Below are 21274 nucleotides of genomic sequence, written 5' to 3' on the forward strand. Positions count from 1 at the left end.
CACAGAGACAGACTCAGACCCTTACAGAGGAGCCTGGGCAGGGAGGGAGGTAAGTATGAGCACTTGTCTTCTTTCCCCACCCCCAGCTTTGCCCATCAAGAGCAGAAAAGGTCACCGGGCAGCTGCTGCACCTCCCTGTCCCTCCCACCTACAGGGACATCTCTCCTCTCTGCAAGGTCCAAGGTTCAGATTGCCTAAGCATTTGGGACCTGCCACTTCAAGACACACCCCACACACACACACACCACACACAGGTACCCACCCAATGTGGACAATTGAGTGATGTGCTGAGCACATGCCCTTCTCCCATGTGCAAAGGCCAGTGGGGACACATGGGGGAGGGGAAACACAGCAGATACAGCATGCATGTCCATGCACACACATGCACACAGGCGCATACAATGTGAAGCTCAGACACCAAATTCAGACACATGCAACCATGAAGACCGCTACTTGTCACATCCCGGGCAGGCAGACCTGGACACACATATGCATGTGTGCGCACACACACACACACACACACACCAGGAAGAGGCCAGACTGGAACTGGAGGGTAGTGAGGAGAGGAGCCAAGAGGAACCGACTGGGCTGCAGGGATGGAGGCAGCACAGGAGGCAGGCGGCACAGGAGCGAGCTGCTCTTCACAACACAATCGCCGTCTGTTGTTATAGCAACTCAGCCCCCAAATCGTGAAACGGATATTACAGCCTCAAGAGGGGGAAGGGCGGAGGGGGCTGAGGACAGAAGGAGGGGCAGGGGGGCACCCGATGCAGAGACAGGGCTGGGGGGCCCAACACAGGGTAGGCCTGCAGGAGAGATATGACCAGGAAAGAGAAGGGAGTGACCCAAAATAAAGAACAGGCCAGGGGGAGTGGGGTCTTAAAGCAGGGATGGATGTGATGTGGGGAAACCCTGGGGTGGGGGACCAGGGCACTCATGGGGGAACTGAGGCCACTGCCAGGCCCGCAGATACTGTGCTTTGGAGTGGAAGGTGCTCAGGTCTCCACCCCTAGGACAATCCTACAGCTGCTGTGGGACACCTCCCAGTTTGGCGGACTGAGGAGGTAGTTCCCATTGTCAGGACTGCTGTCTGGAGTCTCCTGATCCCAGGGGCAGCCCGGCCCAGCCCGGCCCAGCTTCAGAACCTTTAGTAAACTCCCAGACCAGCCTCAGAAGTGGCCTTAGCCTTCTTTAGGTAGCAGTGACCCCCAAAACCTCTGTGCTGCAGGCTCAGGAGGGAAGAGCTGGGTTGGGAGAAGCCACCACCGGAGGCTGAAAGCAGGATCAATATGCATTTCCTCTGGAAGTCACTGTCCTTCCGGCTGGCAGCAGCACCAGGCCAGGAGGCTGCAAGGCCGAGGAGTACAGCCCCCACCCTGAGGCACAAGCCCAGCAGGGCCCTCGGACTGCCCAGGGCCCTCCCTCCCTTCCCTGACAGCCAGCAACTCTGCGCTGCCCCTCTCCCTCCCACGATTCCTGCAGTGAGGGCCCTGTTACTGGAAGCGTCCAAGCAGGGGCTGAAAGGCCGCCTGTCCAGCAAGGGAATTTCGGCCATGGGCTGAAGGCTTTGGGTATGCATGACTGGCCCTGCAATTCTCGGGTGCAGACCTACTAGTTTCAAGTTTTAGATGTCCAAGGATCTGGTCTCCTCAAGATCCTAGACCCTCCCCAAGATTCTTATGTTCCAAGGTTTTCTGCTTCTAAGATTCTCTCCCCCAAGACTCCAGACACATGAGATTCCAGACCTCCCAAGTTTCTCTGGCAACAAAGTTCTAGCTCCCAAGATTGTCATCCTGTAAAGTATACCATCCCCCTACCCCCCGGGATTCTAGGCGCTGATGGTGAAGGTTAATTACACGGGCCTTTTTATTCCATCTGGAAAATACAAATATTCACAAGAGTCTGTACAACCTTAGGGACACCAGCCCTGGCCCTGCCCTCAGCTGCATGCCACCCTCATATCCCACCCCCATCCCCAGCCTCCTGCCCCGACACCCCCAGGCTCCCTGCTCTGGTTGAAGTATTTTCTCCAAGGCAGGAATGAGTCCTTGATCCAACCACAGCTGGGAAGAGAAAAACAGGTTGTGAGGAAGACACCCCCCCAACAACAAGGTAGTAGCCCACCTGGCTTGGAGCCATTTGGATAAAGCACCCATTTCCCTGATACTCCCCAGCTCCCCCCCAGCCCTCAGTGGGGAGCTCTGGTGCCAGCTGTGGGAGGACTCACCATCTATTACAAGTGGATGTCAAACACCCCATCCTCCACCGTCTGTACCTCCTCCTCACGGATCTCTGCTGGGAGGGGGATTGCTGCAGAACACACTTCCAGGTCCCTGGGACTTCATCAACCCTTCCCCTCTCCACGGGAGGCATCCACATCATCCCAGAAGCAGACCCACCCACCAAAAATCAATTCCCTGCATGACCTCACAGCCCATTTTTTTTTTTTTTTTTTTTTTTTTTGAGACAGAGTCTCTCTCTGTCGCCCAGGCTGGCGCAATCTCGGCTCTCTGCAACCTCCACCTCCCAGGTTCAAGCAATTCTCGTGCCTCAGCCTCCCAAGTAGCTGGGATTACAGGCGCCTGCCACCATGCCCAGCTAATTTTTGTATTTTTGTATTGTAGAGATGATGCTTTGCCACGTTGGCCAGTCTGGTCTCCAACTCCTGACCTCGGGTGATCCACCCACCTTGGCTTCCCAAAGTGCTGGGATTACAGGCGTGAGCCACCATGCCCGGCCTCAGCCCAATTTTTGAGGCTCTTTTTCTATGTTTTTGTTTTGCCACAGCTTTTTCAGCCACAGATTTGTCAGCGCAGTTTGCTTAAATGTCAATTTTGTGTGTATTTCACATTTTAGACCCCAGCACTTCTGGAAGGCTCAATGCAAATGGATTTATCTTTTCTATTTTTGAGGATGTATGCCCTGTGCCTGCCTCTGTTTTTTGAGGACTTATGCCAATCCAAACAGTTGTGATCAACTACCTTAGACCCCAGTTTAACATAGTTGTTCGGACTGTTCTCAGCAAAATAATCATTTGGCCAGTTGTCATTCAGCAGACTGACCTAAAACCATCAAATACCCCAAGAGAGCTGCCAGGACATTATCAGGGCAAGGGACTTTCCCCAGAAGAGCCTCCAGAGCAGCCAGAAAGGGAAAGGCAAGCCAATGGCTCATATAACACCTTCTCCAATCCTTTGTTAACCCCTCCAACAAAATAAGACTGTAACTGGAATCTTGAAGCCTCTTTCACTTTTATACCTCTTTATAAATTAGGGTCTCTCTCCTCAGCCTCAGAAGGTCCAGGGCTTCCTGGCCACTTTCTGGCACCCTTACCTGTCCCTTCTTTATTTATTTATTTTTTTTTTTCTGAGACGGAATCTTGCTCTATCGCCCAGGCTGGAGTGCAGTGGCGCGATCTCGGCTCACTGCAAGCCCCGCCTCCCGGGTTCATGCCATTCTCCTGCCTCAGCCTCCCAAGTAGCTGGGACTACAGGCGCCCGCCACCACGCCTGGCTAATTTTTTTTTTTTTTTTTTTGTATTTTTAGTAAAGATGGGGTTTCACCGTGTTAGCCAGGATGGTCTTGATCTCCTGACCTCGTGATCCGCCCACCTCGGCCTCCCAAAGTGCTGGGATTACAGGCGTGAGCCACCGCACCCGGCCTGTCCCTTCTTTATTATCCCACCACAAAAAGAGAATTATGCACTTTGGAATGGCTTCCATCCTGCGTTCTTTGCCCCAGTGGCCCTGCATCCTTCCCTCCACAGGCCAGTACAGAATGACTCCCTCTTACCTGGAGGCCTGGAGCCTCGCCTGCCAGGGCGGGGCAGAGAGAAGCTGAAGGCGCGGTGATGGTGGCTGTGCGTGGGTGAGGGTGAGGGTGCAGACCCCTCCAGGCTCACACTCTGGGCCCTGCGCCGACACTCAACTGACAGGCGATCCTTGCACTGCTTGTGGCAGTTCACACCACAGGCTGGGGGAGGGCAAATGGAGAGCCAGCCAGGGCCATTGGTCAGAATACCCTCCATCCCATCCCGCAGGCTTGCGCCCCCCTACCAGGAACCTTTGTTCCTGAGCAGCTGCCCCACCAAAATAAGAGTCTCCTTCCAAAGTGTTCTCCTCCTCCTAATTGTCAGTCTATGCCTTCTCCCATGTTCTCTGTTCCTGGGCAGCTGCGTCATCAAAATAAATGGCCTCTTAAACGCCACTCCCTTCACATCAGTCATCTTGAGCCTCTGATTTTGTGGGGTTTTGGTTTTGGGGTTTTTTTTGTTGTTTTTTTTTTTTGAGACAGAGCCCTCTCTGTTGCCCAGGCTGGAGTGCAGTGGCGTGATCTCGGCTCACTGCAAACCCCGCCTCCTAGGTTCAAGCGATTCTCATGCCTCAGCCTCCCAAGTAGCTGGGATTACAGGTGGCTGCCACCACGCCCAGCTACTTTTTGTATTTTTAGTAGAGGCGGGGTTGCGCTATGTTGGTCAGGCTGGTCTTGAACTCCTGACCTCAGGTGATCTGCGCGCCTCGGCCTCCCAAAGTGCTGGGATTACAGGCTTGAGCCACCATGCCCGGCCATGCGCCTCTGATTTTAAGGTACTTCACTCCTTGGCAATTGCCCCACCAAAATAGTAACTCTCCCAAACAAACAAACAAACAAAAAAAAACACTGCCCAGCAGCCCTTCCAGTCATTCCATCTCACCTCGGCATTTGAGGCCCTGCTTGTAGATGCCCAGGATCTGCAATAGAGGAGGGGCCGTGGTGGGAGGAGGGATTTAGAGGTGATGACTCTACTTCTTCCTTCTTGAGGGTGAGACTAGGGCTTTAGAGCCCGCCTCAGGGCCCCGGGCAGAACCACAGGAGGAGAGGCAAATAGAATTAACCAGGTTTTCCTGGCTTGAGAAGGGCTCTGGCAGAGGCGGGGCCAGAAGGGAGGGCGGGGCCGGGGCTGGAGGGGCGTGGCTTGGGCCGTGAGCCGGGAAAGGGACTCTCACCAGGGTTTTGCAGTGGCGGCAGGCGACGGGGCGCAAGGAGTTGCTCTCCTGGAAGTTGTGTACGAAGCCCATGCGGCCCCCCAACACAGAGCTGGAGCGCAGGAAATAGGAAACCATCTCCTCCCTGCTGATGCAGCCATCCCTGTGGGGAGTTGGGGGGGCGCTTCAGCTCGGGCCCTCCCCAGAACCATCCACCGCTGGCCTAACCCATCCCACTGTTCCCAGTGTCCTCATGGAACTCCTGATTTTGGACTCCTGTTGCAGAGTAAAGAAAAGGCGGCACTGGACTAGGGGTCAGGCAGATGTGGGAAGTGCCGCTAACCAGTGTGTGGTCTTGGGCCAGTCCCTTTCCCTGGGTTCCTTCTCAGAACAGTGGCCTGTCCTGCCCACTTCACACTTCGTGTGCAAACTAAAATAACTGTGTACTTTCCATGGAACCATCAGCCTCGGGCTCCCGAAGTGTACTGTGTGCAACACCAGTCGGGAGCCCTGAGCAGGGAGAACTCTCTAATGAGTTCTGGGACCAGGAGAGATTGGGAGAAATCGCATCCCTCTCTCTCCTGCATCATCCTGCTGGAAAGACACCTGTAAATCCAGCGTTTCCCACATAACCCAGGGCTTTCCGCAGAAGCCCTTTTTCACCTATGAATACATTTTAGGGAAAGAATGAGCACGTGTTCTAGACACAGACCTCAGTTCAAATCGCAGCTCTACTTCCCTGCCTCTTGACCTGTAGCGGAGTAATCTCCCTGTCTCTCCGTTTCCTTATCTATAAATGGGTGTAATGATCATTCCTACATTTCATAGGATTTTGGTGAGGATTAAATTAGATGATGCATGTGAAGTTTTACAACAGTGTCTGCACAGATAGGAGGGTCCTCAGCCACCAAGTGCTATTCCCATCGGGACTGGCCCTCGCTTGAGACTCCCACCTGCTTATGAGGGGGCTCATAATGTGTGATCCAGGTGGTCCATCAAATCAAGGGAGCATTAGGATAACTGGCTATCTGAAAAAAATATAGGGCCGAGCACAGTGGCTTACGCCTGTAATCCCAGCACTTTGGGAGGCCAAGGCGGGTGGATCACGAGGTCAGGAGTTCAAGACCAGCCTGGCCAACATGGCAAAGCCCCGTCTCTACTAAAAATACAAAAAATTAGCCAGGCATAGTGGCAGGCACCTATAATCCCAGCTACTCGGGAGGCTAAGGCATGAGAATCACTTGAACCTGGGAGGTGGAGGTTGCAGCGAGCCAAGATCATGCCACTGCACTCCAGCCTGGGTGACACGGCAAGAGACCTGTCTCAAAAAGAAAAGAAAAGAAAAGAAAAAAATATAAGCCTACCTGGGAGGTGGAGGTTGCAGTGAGCTGAGATCACACCACTGCACTCCAGCCTGGGCAACAGAGCAAGACTCCGTCTCAAAAAAACAAACAAACAAACAAACAAAAAATACAAGCCTACATTCTTCATACTGTGCATGAAAACTAAATTATCACTGTTCTCACTGGATTTTTTGTAAACACTCATGCAAAAAATAAAATTATCTCAAAAGATATAAGACAGGGCGGGCAAGGTGGCTCATGCCTGTAATCCCAGCATTTTGGGAGACCAAGGCAGTCGGATGACTTGAGGTCAGGAGTTCGAGACCAGCCTGGCCAACATGGTAAAAACCTGTCTCTACTAAAAATACAAAAATTAGCCACGCATGGTCGCGGGCACGTATAATCCCAGCTACCCGGGAGGCTGAGGCACAAGAATTACTTGAACCTGGAAGGTGGAGGTTGCAGCGAGCCAAGATCATGCCACTGCACTCCAGCCTGGGTCACATGGCAAGAGACCCTGTCTCAAAAAAAAAAAAAAGAAAAGATATAAGATAATAATTTTATAATCTTGAGGGGCTGAGGGCCTTTCTACACAGAACACAAATCCAAGAAGCCAGAAAGGAAAAGACTGACATATTGAGCACACAAAAGTTTTTAAATTTTATATGGAAAAAGACAACATAAATGACAGACAGGGAGAAAATATTTGCAAACACATTCAACAGCAAAGGGTTAATATCCATTAACAGAGATTCTAAAAATCAATGAGAAAAAGACCAACAAACCCAGTAGAATAATGGACAAGGAATCAGAACAGGCAATTGACAGAAGAAATAAATGGCCAATAAACATATGAAAAGATACCCTACCCCCATTAGTATTAAAGAAATGCAAATTTAACCAAGATACCATTTGCCAATGAGACTGGCAAAATTGTGAAGCTTTTTATAGCATCCACTGTTGGCGAGGAAGTTGGGAAGCAGGCACTTGTACGCTGCTGATGGGGGTGCAAACTGGTACAACCTTGTCTGAGGTCAGTTTGGCAGTCTCTCTCCTAATTTAGAATGTGCATATCTTTTGATCCAATTATCCCACTTCTAGGAATTTCTCCTACAGAAATACTGGCCTGAGTGGATCAGTAAAAGGACGTTCATGGCAGCCTGGCATAGAATCATACTGAAAAACTGGAACAGTCTAACTGTCCATCAGCAGGAGGATGGTTAGGGAAATGATGGACTAACCGCACAGTGGAATACTCTGCAGCTGTTCTAACGAATGAGGTAGTTCTACATGAATCCACATGGAAAGATGTCTGTGATCAAGGGTTAAGTGGAAAACAAGCACAAAGATGAAAAAAAACAAAAAGCAAGGCATGAAATTCTGTCAAGATGGTGATTTTTAGGCCGGGTGCACAGTGGCTCATGCCTGTAATCCCAGCACTTTGGGAGGCCGAGGTGGGCAGATCACCTGAGGTGGGTAGATCACCTGAGGTGAGGTCAGGAGTTCAAGACCAACTTGGCCAACAAGGTAAAACTCCGTCTCTACTAAAAATACAAAAATTAGGCCAGGCATGGTGGCTCACGCCTGTAATCCCAGAACTTCGGGAGGCCGAGGCGGGCGGATCACCTGAGGTCAGAAGTTCAAGACCAGCCTGCGCAACATGGTGAAACCCCATCTCTACTAAAAATACAAAATTAGGCTGGGTGAGGTGGCTCATGCCTGTAATCCCAGCACTTTGGGAGGCGGAGGCTAGTGGATCACGAGGTCTGGAGATCGAGACCACGGTGAAACCCCGTCTCTACTAAAAATACAAAAAATTAGCCGGGCACGGTGGCGGGTGCTTGTAGTCCCAGCTACTCCAGAGGCTGAGGCAGGAGAATGGCATGAACCCGGGAAGCAGAGCTTGCAGTGAGCCGAGATCGCGCCACCGCACTCCAGTCTGGGTGACAGAGTGAGACTCTGTCTCAAAAAAAAAAAAAATACAAAATTAGCCAGGCATGGTGGCAGGCGCCTGTAATCCCAGCTACTCGGGAGGCTGAGACAGGAGAATCACTTGAACCCGGGAGGCGGAGGTTGCAGTGAGCCGAGATCACACCACTGTACTCCAGCCTGGGCAACAAAGAGCGAAACTCCGTCTCAAAAAAAAGAAAAAGAAAAAAAAATTAGCCGGGTCTGGTGGCCAGTGCCTGTAATCTCAGCTACTTGGGAGGCTGAGGCATGAGAATTACTTGAACCTGGGAGGCAGAGGTTGCAGTGAGCCAAGATCGCGCTATTGCACTCCAGCCTGAGCGACAGAGTGAGACTCTGTCTCAAAAAAAAGAGAGGGTGATTAAAAAAAAGAAAAAAGAAAAAAGAGAACCCACTACAAGTGCCTAGATGCTGCCTAAAGATATATCAATAATTGCTGTAAATGCATAGATAATTTTGTAAGAAAGAAATGGAAACACCCAAGTTCCAGAAACAAAGAGGGAGCTTTACAATGAAGTGGTGAGCTGGGCCTGGTTCTGGGAGCCGGTGCTGGTCTCCCTCCTGCCGAACCAGGTGCTAGGTTTTGATACCCAACCAGGGCTTCCCCCTCACCAACACACACACACACACACACACACACACACAGCCTGGGGCCTGCAGGAGGTAGAGGGTTAAGGCTGAGACCGCTGCATGAAGCTGAGGCCTCCATCGTCTCAAAGGGTCATTCTCACTGAAAAGGTGGTCTAGATAAAAATCCACCCACCAACCCAGGGAGAAAACATGGAACTCAACTACCTCTGCCTAAAATCTGGGAGAAGAAATAAAGCAGCTATGATAAAAGCCACAAGCAGAACTAGATTTATGCTCTAATCCTGTTTGTCCATGAAACAGACACCAAACAAACAAAATCTCTATCAATGTGCACCTGCCTGGGAAAAGAAGACTGGAAGAATCCACATACTGCCAAGCTTAATATTGTTAACAGTGTTTAATCATGGCAACTTCTACCAGTGGAAAAGGAAAGAGGGGACTTTCATTTCTTCCTCTTTTTTTCCCTTTTTTTTTTTTTTTGATGGGGGTGATCTCGCTCAGTCACCCAGGCTGAAGTGCAGTGGTGTGATCACAGCTCACTGCAGTCTCAACCTCCTGGGCTCAAGGGATCCTCCTGCCTCAGCCTCCTGAGTAGCTGGGACTACAGGCACGTGCCACCCATGCCCAAAAAAAATTTTTTTAGGCTAGGAGCAGTAGCTCATGCCTGTAATCCTAGCACTTTGGGGGGCCAAGGCAGGTGGATCACTTGAGGTCAAGAGTTTGAGACCAGCCTGGCCAACATGGTAAAACCCCATCTCTGCTAAAAATACAAAAATTAGCCAGGCACGGTGATGCATGCCTGTAATCCCAGCTACTCAGGAAGCTGAAGCAGGAGAATCACTTGAACCCAGGAAGTGGAGGTTGCAGCGAGCCGAGATTGTACCACTGCACTCCAGCCTGGGCAACAGAGTGAGACTCTGTCTCAAAAATAATAATAATAATTTTTGTAGAGACAGGGTCTTACTCTGTTGCCCAGGCTGGGCTCAAACTCCTGGCCTGAATTGATCCTGCCAACTCAGTCTCCCAAAGTGCTAGGATTACAGGCGTGAGGCACCGCACCTGGCCTCTCACTTCTTACTTTAAACATTTTGTTCACTATAAATTTATTTTACCACCTAGATTTTATTTTACCGTGGATTTTTGTAATGTGGAAATAAAAAACAACAGATTTTTGAAATACAGGTAACATTAAAAAATAAATCGACCTGAGATGGACTTTAAATTTTGAATGGAGTTTTTTCTGCTCAGCAAAAATAGGGCATGAATCTGGCTTCAGGGGGCATGTTTAACCTACTTCAGAGAACCAGCTGTTTTTCCAAATTGTCAGCATATGAACTGTTGATAAACAACTGGGTACTGCTAATTACAAACCTTTCTTATCTATTCATTAGAACAGACTATCCAGGAGCTCAAGTTGCCCACACTTCTTGACAGCTGTGAGCTCCACAAATAAAACAGCACTTTTGTAGCCACAGTCCCCAGGTCACAGTCTTTGCAAGACTCAGGTGGAGCCCCCCATCTGTCTGAATTTGTGAGATACCACTGCGCCTCCACAGCTGGCAGCCTCTCCTCCCCACAAAAGCAAGTGCCCTTTCCCATACTGGCAGCTTCCCAGGCCAAGATCATCTGGCTCAGTGACCTCATCTTGCACACAAGAAACTGAAGCCCAGGCAGAAGTGGGCTGAGTTGCCTTCCCTCTCCCCCAGGTCCCCAGCCCTCCTCACTGGTTCTGGTCGAGGTCCCCAAAGGCGCTGAGGTAAGGGAAGTTCCCACGGATGATCTGGAATTCTTCCTGTGAGATGTGGCCATCCCCATCGACGTCAAAGTTCCGGAACACAGACTGGGGCACGCAGAGGGACACGCAGAGCCAGAAGAGGGGAGAGTAAAGGGGACATCAGGTCCTGTCCCTTCCCACGTTCCCAGTCCATTTGATGAGGTGTGTCTCAGAGAGGTCTCTGACACCACCCCCGTTCCATACCTCCACCCCCACCCTACCCAGGGGCACCTCAGCCCCGTGCAGCTGGCCTGCCAGGCCCTGTGACTCCTGGGGGCTGAGTGCTGGGTCTTGAACAGGACACTCGTGCTGGCTTCCAGGGCAGTGCTCCGGCAAACTGGCCTCTCCCCACACACTGCTCAGGCTCCGCAGGAGCTCACCTCCACCATCTTCTCGATGTGCTCCACCACGAGGGCCTGATCCAGCTTGGGTTTGGCAGCCGAGGTCCACTCCTCCAGCACCGGGGGCCGGGGTGGTGGGGTGCAACTCGTGGGGCTGGTTGGCTATGGAAATGGTCGGGCCTGAGCTAGGGCCAGAGGCAGGGGGAGCCCAGAGCCCCGGGGAACAGAGAGGGGAATCCCTGGGAGAGGGAAGTCTGCCCAACACTACTGCCCTACCCCCAGGATGCCTCTGTCCTACAAGACGGATGGGTGAGGTGGCTGCTAAGAGCTCTTCCCGTCCTCACATCCTGGGATTCTCAGGAGGGAAGGGCAGAGTGGAGAGGAGGGAGTACCCCCTCACCGAGGACTTGGAGCGCGGCTCCCGCTGCAGGGACAGCTGGTACAGCTCATCCTCCGTCTGATACTGATCCAGAGACACCTGGGACACACAGATCTGATCACACCCACTGTGCCCTGCCCACGGCCACAGAGCCCAGGGCCAAAGGTCGACCTAGAGGCCACAGCTCAGCTCAGAGCTCGGGTCAGAAGCTAGACTCAGGACAAAGCCTGGCTTAGAACACAGCACAGCAACCCCCGCGTCATCCCAGCGCGCAGATCAAACCACAGCATGGCCCCAAACCTTGAACACAACATATTGCCAAGATGTCAGGGAAGAAGCCAGGTCGGAACCCAGCCAGAAGCTCTGATTTCAACCCTGATCCCCTCCAGAGCCCAGAAGCAGCTAAGAATCCGCTCCAAACCTTAACACTTAAGCCCCAGCCCAATGTCTAGAACCTTGTCTGGATCTAAACCAGAACCCAACTCCCACCCTAGACCCCAAGACCAAGTGTAAAGCCAAGCCCAGAACTTCACTCCGAGCCTAGGGCCATGCTTAGAAACCACCCCTGCCCACAGAATGCAGAGCTTGGCCCAGCCCTAGAACACAGCCCATTGCCAGAACTCAACCCGGGACCCAGGCCCAGTTCAAACTGCCCACAGTCCACATACCAGCCTGGAGATCAGACCTCAGTCCACAGCCCCAACCAGAGCCTGGACCCCTTCTCAGCATCCACTCCAAACCCCAGAGCCCACGCTAGATCTCAGTTTCTTGGCCAGAACCCAGAGCCCCAGGCCACGCCCACAGCCAGGACCTGGGGAAACTGTCAACCCCTGGTGCCCAGCTCCCCACCTCCCTGCCCCCTGCTCCTCACCGTGAGCAGGCTCAGCAGGTCGGGGTTGGCCTGTACTGGTGGCCGCAGGCTGGTCACCATGGCCAGCTCCTCCAGGATGCTAAAGAGCTGCTTCATCTTGGCCCCGTTGAGCCGGGTCCGGGCTGGGTCCAGCCAGTCAGGCAGTGCCAGCTGCAGGGCCACCAGGTCCTTGAGGTGCACACCCAGGATAGGGAAGCGGAAGCCCACACAGGCTGCCAGCCGACGCCGGTAGTTGCCATAGTTGCCTGTCGCCGTCACTAGTTCCGTGAGACCCTCCCAGAGCTGGGGACAAAGGACAGAGGAGTCATACCCCCACAACCATCCTCCCTACCTCAGCCCTGGAAATGTAGGAGGGGGTGAGGAGGAGTCAGGGTCAGGGACAGGTGAAAGAGTAAAAACCTCCCTTACTGTCCCCCACGACTGGCTCTCTCAGCCCCTGGGGATTGAATTCATTGCCATGAATTCAAGGCAATACTCACTGCCAAAAGCACCACACCTCTAAACCAGGCCTGGACGCAGGGAATCATCAACATTTAACAGGAGAAACAGAGGCTCAGGGAGGCAAGGCAGCACAGGACAATGACCTGGAAGAACATACTCAGCCACCCCGTCCAAACAGCAAAAACTGGAAAAACCAGCTGGGCGCGGTGGCTCACACTTGTAATCTCAGCACTTTGGGAGGCCACGGCAGATGGATCATGAGGTCAAGAGATGGAGACCATCTTGGCCAACATGGTGGAAATCTCATCTCTACTAAAAAAATACAAAAATTAGCCGGGTGTGGTGGTGCATGCCTGTAGTCCCAGCTACTCAGGAGGCTGAGGCAGGAGAATCACTTGAACCTGGGAGGCAGAGGTTGCAGTGAGCCAAATTAGCGCCACTGCACTCCAGCCTGGTGACAGAGCAAGACTCCATCTCAAAAAAAAAAAAAAAAGAAAAGAAAAAGAAAGAAAGAAAAGAAAAGGAAAAACCCCAACATTCAACAATAGAATCAATACATAAATTGGGGTAGGCTGGGGGCAGTGGCTCACACCTGTAATCCCAGCACTTTGGGAGGCTAAAGCGGGTGGATTGCCTGAGCTCAGGAGTTCAAGACCAGCCTCGGCAACATGGTGAAAGCCTGTCTCTACAAAAAATTAGCCAGACGTGGTGGTACGAGCCCATAATCCCAGCTACTCAGGAGGCTGAGGCACGAGAATCACGTAAACCCAGGAGACGGAAGTTGCAGTGACGAGATCTCGCCACCGCACTCCAGCCTGGATGACAGAGACAGACTCCATCTCAAAAAAATAAATAAATAAATGAATTGGGGTAGACGTACAATAAAATATTATATGGCAATGAAAATGAAAAAACAATTGCTCCACATGACAGAATGAAAAGACTCTCAGAACCATGTGGAATGAAAAAAGCAAGACATAAAATAACACAAACAACATTCCATTCATAGAAAGTTCAAAACAGACAACAAAAAGCCCCACATTGTTTTGGACCGCATACCTACGTGGTGAAGCTATAAAGAAAAGCAAGATCATCATTGCAAAAGTCGTGGGGAGGGAGTTATGCTCTAAAGTGCTGGGCGCTTGGGGGCCTGGCAGGGTTCTATTTCCCAACCCGGGCAGTAGTTACACAGTGTTTTCTTTACAATTTTTCTTTAAACTATTCATATGTTTTTATATACTTTTCTTTTTTTTTAGATGGAGTCTCACTCTGTCGCCCAGGCTGGAGTGAGGTGGCACGATCTTGGCTCACTGCAACCTCCGCCTCCTGAGTTCAAGTAATTCTCCTCCTGCCTCAGCCTCCCAAGTAGCTTGGATTCCAGGTGCGTGCCACCATGCCTGGCTAATTTTTGTATTTTAGTAGAGATGGGTTTCCACCATGTTGGCCAGGCTGGTCTCAAACTCCTGATGTCACGTGATCTGCCCACCTCAGCCTCCCAAAGTGCTGGGATTACAGGTGTGAGCTACTACGCCCAGTCTCATATGTTTTTATATACTTTTCTATATGTATGTTACTCAATACTTCAAAATACTTCAAAAATAATAAAAAATGAAGGAGAAAGAAAAGAAGAAACTACAAGTGGCAAGGCACAATGGCTCAAGCCATAATCTCAGCACTTTGGGAGGCCAAGGCAGGCGGATCACTTGAGCCCAGGAGTTCAAGACCAGTCTGGGCAACATGGCAAAACCCCATCTCTAAAAAAAAAAAAAAAAAAATTAATAACAATACAAAAATTAGGCATGGTGGCGTACACCTGTAGTCCCAGCTACTCAGGAGGCTGAGGTGGGAGGATCGATTGAGCTCAGGAGTTCAAGGCTGCAGTGAGCTTGTGATTGCACCACTGAACTCCAGTCTGGACAACAGAGAGAGACCCTGTCTTAAAAAAAAAAAAAAAAAAGTACTAGCTTTGGGGTCCATGACGACCTGTGAGCCCCCACTCTGCTGTTGCCATTGTGCAAACTGAGAAAAGCACTTAACCCCTCTGAGCCTCCATTTCCATATCTATCAAATGAGGACAGCTGTGCCCAGCCCCCAGTGCTGCTGGGAGGACCCAGTGAAGACAGACCTGGGAAGCACCGGCCCCTCCCCAGTCCCAGGCACCTTGATGGTCTCAGGGCTAACGTGGCTGTGGGTCTCCTTGAGGCGGGAGATGGAGCTGTGGCTCAGGCCCCCGACCACTGCCATCAGCGTGTTGAAGTTCTGCAGCTGTAGCAGCTTCTGGAAGGCAAATGGGGACGGAGAGGCAGGGAGTCACTGAGTGGGCCCAGAATTTGGCCCAGCTTATCTAGAGAGAAGGCAGTGGGTTAGGGGAAGGGAAGGGTTGGCCTGACTGGCATGTGGGGTGGTTGGGAGACACAGGGAGGGAGGGGCAGGCACCTCCGCCACGTGGACAAAGTGTGTGATGACCAGGGCCCGCTGCGGGGCTGTGGGTTTGCTGAGGATCATGAGCTGCACCCACTGCGAGACGCTGTTGAAGAGGGAGATGAACCGCTCCAGGACGGGGTTGTCCACAGTGCAGCCATGAGTCACGAAACTGTGATAGTCCTGAAACTGGGGGCATGAGGAGTGGCCTCAGCACCTTGCCGGCCTCTCCCCTCACTGATAGCCACTCCTCACCCTCCAGCTGACCTTCAGTGGTTACACTGAAACCCCTGATGCACCCTGTGACCCAGCCTACGCCAGGGACCCTGCCCCTCCTAGAACTCTCTTCCAGCCCACATTGGACCCCTGACCCCCCAGCCCTCGGGCCGCACCAGGATCTTGCAGAAGGAGCGATACTCCAAGTAGGTGAGATGCTCCGCCAGCTCCATGGGCTCCAGGTGGTCAAACAACAGGGACATCTTGCGCTTTTTCTGTCCCACAGGGTTCCGCTGAGTCACCTGCCGCTTCCACTTGTAGGTAGGGCTGGGGGGGCAGGGGTAATGAGCCCTTTGCTGGACATGCACATGCCTCGTGGCCCCCCACTCACACAGACACACCATTCACTCTTACTGAGAACCTACATAATGCGAGGCACTGTCCTAGGCACGAATGTTCCCAGTCCCAGCAACTCCTCCTCATCTCCCCCCACCCCGTCATGCACTCAACACACATTTATGAACAACGTACTCTGTGCCAGGCACTGTGCTAGGCGCTGGGAATACAGAGATGAGTAAGACACGGTTCCTGCCCTCGAGGAGCTCACAGTCTACTGAGGGAGACAGACACAGAAACACATGATCACAAAACAGCGTGACACATGTACAGAGGTCTTTGTACAGGAGTCTGTACAAAGTGCCATGGAGAACAGAGGTGGGAACGACAAATTCTACCCCGGAAGAGCCCCGAACCCTCAGAGCCCACGGAGACTTCATGCCTGAACTGAGTCTTGGTAACACGGAGGAGGCAGCAAGGGGGATGATATGAGCAGAGCACCATGATGGGAAAGGACTCGAGAGCTCAGCCGACGGGGAGCCGACCCAGCGCAGCTACAGGAGGAGGTGTGTGGGATGGGTGGTGGCAGTGGAAGATGAGGCAGGAACGCCAAGCTGCCCAGAGGAGGCATGTTGAAGGCAATAGGGAGCCATGGAAGGTTTTTAAGCGAGAGAGCAACATGACCCTCACTCATTCAGTTCAACAGACATTTATTAAGCACAGATGGTATAGGATACTGAGTGCCCCCCCAGCCCTCTGTGCTCCCCCCACGCACACGCTGTCTATGTCGATTAGGCTGCTGTGCCGCCGGTTCCCTTCTTGGTCTAGCAGAGCCTTCAGCTCCTTGATCTGCTCAGCCAACTCCGGGTTCAAGTCAAACTCCGCTGGGAAGGCGGAGATCCAGTACCTGGAGGAGCGGGGAGTCACCCAAGATAGCCCTTCCCCCACCATCACCCAGCAGGTTGCAAGGAGCTATTTGAGATTATAGTCACCTAAGCAAAAAGACCCTCAAACTATGGTTCCAGCTCTTTCCTTCGCCACTCCAAGTGTACATTAGACCCTTGAGACAACCACCCGCACTGCGCAGAAAAGAAAATTAAGGCCCAGACCCAGGAAGGGGTGAGCCTGTGGCAGCACTGCCCACCCGAACAAGCCAGGGTTCAAACCCACTCTCAGAAACAGCGCCCTGCCCCCTCCTCCAGGCCAGCCTGAAGCCAGAGAGAAGGGAGAAAGGGGAGGGGCTAGAGCCCCAGGGGAAAGACTCACCTGACCAGGTGGCACGTTTTCACCTGCAGGGAATTGGAGTTGTCCTTCCGGGATTGTTGGTAGGTGAAGGAGAGAGTTAAGGAGGCCGCTTAACTCTAGAAAGGGAGACCTGCGTGGAGGGAGGCTGGGGGCGGGGCCTGGTTCTAGGAGACACGTTCTAGGGATGGGGCCTGCGCTCTGCGGAGATGCTGGGGGTGAGGCCTGAGCTCTGGGAGGGGTTGGAGGTGGGGGTGGAGGACTAGGTGCTGAGGAAGGCTGAAAGCAAAGCCTGGGCTCTGGGAGAGAGAGATGCACGGGGCGCACCCAAGCCTGAAGCAGGGGCAGGCCCTAGACTCTAGGGAGAAGGAGGGCAAGGCCTCGGCTGGGGACAGAGCCTGGGGACAGGACCGAGTCGCTAGGAGCAAGGAGGGGGCAGAGCCTAGGCCCTAGTTGGAGGCTGGGACGACGCCTGAGCTCTGGGATAAGGAGTGGCCTATACTTAGGAGCGAGGCTCATTCTGCACCTGGGCTGGGCAGAGGGGCTGCGCATGGGCTCCGACGGCGGGGGCCTTGGCAAGGCCGGCGAAGGATATATGTGGAGCAGCTTGGCCGCCAGCTGAGAGGAGGGGATGTACCAGGGGTGCATCATGAGGAACATGCGAACCAGCTGCGGGTCCCGCACCTTCCCGGAGTCATCTGACTCCGAAGGGTCAAAGACAGGTGGCTGAGCTGGGTCCGCAGCTACCATGCCTCATCCTCACCCCGCAACCCGCCAGGTATCGGTCCTTCGGGTGCACGCTCGACCCCGCCCACCTCCTGCTTGCCCAGGACTCCGAGAGCAGGAGGCAAATTAGAGAGGAAAGGTGTGGTGGGCGAGAGATAGGCACGCCCTGAGGACTGGAGGAGGGGAGCGCCCGAGCCGCCCATCGTCCGGAGGGGAACCAGCTGGGGCGGAAGGAGCCTGGGTTCCCCGGGGTCAAGAATCCAGAGGTCATTTCCTGAGCGCTTGGGGGGAAGGGGCACCCCTTCACCAGATAAGCCGCCCCCCATTAGCCGGAAACAGCTCCCAGGCCGGAGATAGCGAGTTCCTCCGGATTCCCCGGGAGACAGATAATGCCCCTCAAGTGTCAGAGTCCGGGACCCGGCCCTCCCTTCGCCGCCGCTGGGGAAGGCTAGAGAAGGGAAACCTCATCTGTCTGAAGGGCGTGCATCTCTCTGCCCTGCGTTGCGGAGAAGGCTTTCGTTAAAGAGACTGCACGCTGCGGAGCAGGGTGGGTCCGGGTCAGGGCTGTGCCCTGGACTGTGCCTGGGAGGCAGGGACCCGGGCTCAGACTCGGGGCTAGGCTCAGGCTCCGTGTGCCGTCCCGAGCCACTCACCGAAGGCTTCGATGCACCCGCGGAGCAGCTCCTCCACCGTGCAGCCCTTGTCCAGGTCCAGGGTGCCTGCCATGGCCGCCGGCGCGGGGTGGGCTGGGCCCAGGCTGCGCTCCGGGAGCCTCCCACCGGGCTCGGACCGAACCCCTGTCCCGGGAGAGGCAGAGCGGGAGTCTGCGGAGGCGCGGGCGGGGGCGCGGCCCCGCGGGCAGAAACGGGGCGGGGCGGGCACGCCCCCTGCTGGGCAGGGGCGGAGTTGTCCCCCGCGGCCACTCCCGGGGTTAAACGGTCTGGCCCGGGATGGTGCAACCCGCCAGTTGGGAAACGGACCCGCAGAGAGGCTTCCGGCCCACCCTCGGAGTCGCGGGAAGGCCGAGGGGCTTCACGAGGATGGGGACGAACCAAGATCCCAGGACTGGCTGGCGCCCAGCCCCCCCGCAGGGCGCCTTCTCCTCGCGCCCTCTCCCCAGAGGCACCTGCAGCACCCCGCAGCTCGGCTCTGCGCCCCTCCCGCTTCCCTCCCTCCACAGCCTCCCTTCCCCCGCAGGGTTATTTTGGGAACCCAGAGCCTGAGGGGACCTCGGAGGAATTTCTCCCTGGTATGGGAGGGGGGAGGAGAGAACCCAGGCGTCCTGCCCGCCTCGCCCCCTCCCGGGAGCCCAGGAAGGCGAGGCGGGGCTGCGGCAGCCCCCAGAGGGCCTGCCCTAGGGGAGGCGGACTGGATGGGAGAGGAACATTCCTGGGGCGGGGGGAGCCCGCTGCGGCCAGGAGGCGTCAGCGGGAAGCCTGAGCCTGGGAACTGAGCGCTCCCAGGCCACCTCCGCAAAGGTCCCAGGGGTCCCGGCTCAGCTTGTCCACAGGCCCTCTTCCTCCCTATCCCCGGCTCCTGACCCTGGCCCCGGCCCCGCACAGGCGAACTGTGAGCGCGCACGTAGCAGGGTGTCCAGAGGGGGGCGCTCGCGCCAAGGGTGGCCGGTGGGTGCATGACACCATTAGCAACTCCGGTCACTGGCGGGGTCATACGCACCCTGGCAGGGGCAAACACTCCACACCCAAGTTATTCGTCGGAGGCCGGGGACCTAAGTGGAGGTGCAGGCGTCCGCACTTACACGCACCGGGCCACAGGCACCGGCCTCCCATCCTCCGTCTCTCACACACAATGGCACCCACACCCTGTGCACACCTGCACGAAGAAACCCTCAGGCACACATACCCAGCTCGTCCACCCCAGAATGCAAACCCGCGGACGAGGTCGCCTCCTGGACGTGCTGTTCACTTGAGCCAGGCCAGCCTTGAGTCCCGCGGCCACACAGGCGCTGACATCCTCACACGTGTGCACACACGCAAGGCAGTGCCTCTCCACGCATGTACACTCCCACACACATGCACACACCCCCATGGGTGCGCACGCCCATTCCGTCGCCCCCCTCCCATTTGCGGTGCAGGGCCCGCCCTGCGGCCCCAGCTCCCTGACTCCCCTCACTCCCAGATTTTGGCAGAGCCTTGCCCCACGGAAAGGTACCCCGGCCCTACACATACTCACTCCCCCAGGCTGGAGGACAGGGGAGCTCCTGTACGGAGTTCTCAGGCGGACTTTTCCTAAGAGCCACCCAGAGCCGTCCCCGCCTGGCTCTACCGCTTCCTCGTGTGACCTTGAGAATCACTTGGCCTCTGGGAGCCTCAATTTTCTCATCTGCCAAATGGGGGTACGCGGGGGAGGGCCCCGCTGGAAGGTGGCTGGTAAAAGCTGGGTGCACCGTGGAGGTCCTCCGCCCTCCGGGGATCCAGCGCGCCTTAGCTCTCGTGGCCGCTGCCCCCTCTCCCAGACCCGGGCCGCAGACTCCCCACCCGCTCGCCGCCCCCAGCCCGCCCGCGCCGCCCTGGGCGGGTGGGGGGGTCGCTGGGGGCCGCGCCCTCCTTCGCCTGGCGCCCCGCCCGCGCTCGCCCACTCACTCTTGGGACCTGCCGCAAGGAGCCCGCACCGGCCTGGCCGACCCCACCTCCGTGCGCTCCCGCCCGCCGGCCTCGCTGCGGCTGCGGCTCCCGCCCGCTCTCCACGCCGCGGCCCCGCTCCCCGCCGCCCCGCCCCCGCCCCCGCGCCAGGCCGCCCCCTCCCCCCTCCGCCCCTGCGCGGAGCTCCGCACCGCCGGCTGCGCCACCCCCACCGGGGGCTCCCTCTCGCCCCGCACGCGGCGGTCCCTGCGGCAGCTTAACCCCTCCCCTGCCGCGCCACCCGGGAGGCCAGGGCCGCGGGCGGGGGGCTGCGCCACTAGCTGCCCCGAGGGTGGGCGACCGGAGGCCCCGCCGCCCGGGACGCGGAGGGGGGACCGAAACGAAGAGCCCCTCCCCCAACCGCGGACGCCCCAGTGCCCCCCGCCCTGCCTGGGTGTCGGGCGGAGGAAGCCGGGAGGGGCAGGAAGCGGACTGCGGTGGGGAAGGGGCGCCCCGCCCAGCCCCCAGCTCGGGTTCCTGTTTTCGAGACAAACCGTTCCCATGGGGCTAACCCGGCCCGGGACCGGGCGTCTTCTTGCAGGCAGCGGGTGGCACAGGCCTAGTGGAGGTCGGGGGCGTGGGGACAGCTGGTCCTTGAGATAGTCTGGGGGATGGGCTAGGACAAGATGGGAATATTTTGGGGAGAGGGACCTGTGGGGAGCGAGGAATGAAATCGTGGCTACCTGGAGACGCGGCCTTGATGTCTGGGAATGGGGGCGGGGGGCCCAGTTCACACAGGAGGAACGGGGCCCCGGAAGCCTGGCTCCCCACAGGGTCTAATGGAAAGGGGCAGCCGCATGTGGCGGTGGGTTCTCCGCAGCTCGGAGACTGGAGACCTGGATGCCTGGCCAACAGGGAGGAACTTGGGAGGGGCAGCCGCAGGCGGTTGGGGTCCCCACTAGCCGGGCCTAGGAGAGCGGGTAACGGTTTCCGGCCATTTGGCTTCAGACACACTCACTGTGAAACCACCGACCCCAAACCTCCCTTCCGAGGCGTGCCCCTCCCAGCCTTGGGGCGGG

The 21274-nt window shown here is 55.6% G+C and overlaps 1 protein-coding gene across 9 annotated transcripts; it reads right to left on the minus strand.

Annotated features, from left to right (window-relative positions):
- Positions 1-1842: 1842 nt before the first annotated feature.
- On the minus strand, positions 1843-21185 carry RASGRP2 (RAS guanyl releasing protein 2). 9 transcript variants are annotated; one of them, XM_063784185.1, is made up of 18 exons: positions 20217-20309; positions 19807-19956; positions 18267-18410; positions 17483-17585; positions 16912-16974; positions 16421-16552; positions 15486-15636; positions 15109-15282; positions 14833-14949; positions 12232-12513; positions 11382-11459; positions 11021-11143; positions 10591-10706; positions 4986-5127; positions 4694-4730; positions 3793-3972; positions 2228-2292; positions 1843-2063 (listed from the first exon to the last, which is right to left on the minus strand). In XM_063784185.1, exons 3-17 carry the CDS (start codon positions 18337-18339, stop codon positions 2234-2236), a joined length of 1830 nt encoding a protein of 609 aa, XP_063640255.1. In that variant the 5' UTR covers positions 18340-18410; positions 19807-19956; positions 20217-20309; the 3' UTR covers positions 1843-2063; positions 2228-2233. The 9 variants fall into 9 exon arrangements, 8 of the variants coding, with proteins under 8 accessions (XP_063640255.1, XP_016776653.1, XP_003339252.1 ...); XM_016921164.4 differs by lacking the exons at positions 19807-19956; positions 20217-20309 and adding an exon at positions 20939-21185; XM_003339204.3 differs by lacking the exons at positions 19807-19956; positions 20217-20309 and adding an exon at positions 20750-20931.
- Positions 21186-21274: the final 89 nt, after the last annotated feature.

This window comes from Pan troglodytes, chromosome 9 (assembly GCF_028858775.2).
Source record: "Pan troglodytes isolate AG18354 chromosome 9, NHGRI_mPanTro3-v2.0_pri, whole genome shotgun sequence".
NCBI lineage: Eukaryota > Metazoa > Chordata > Mammalia > Primates > Hominidae > Pan > Pan troglodytes.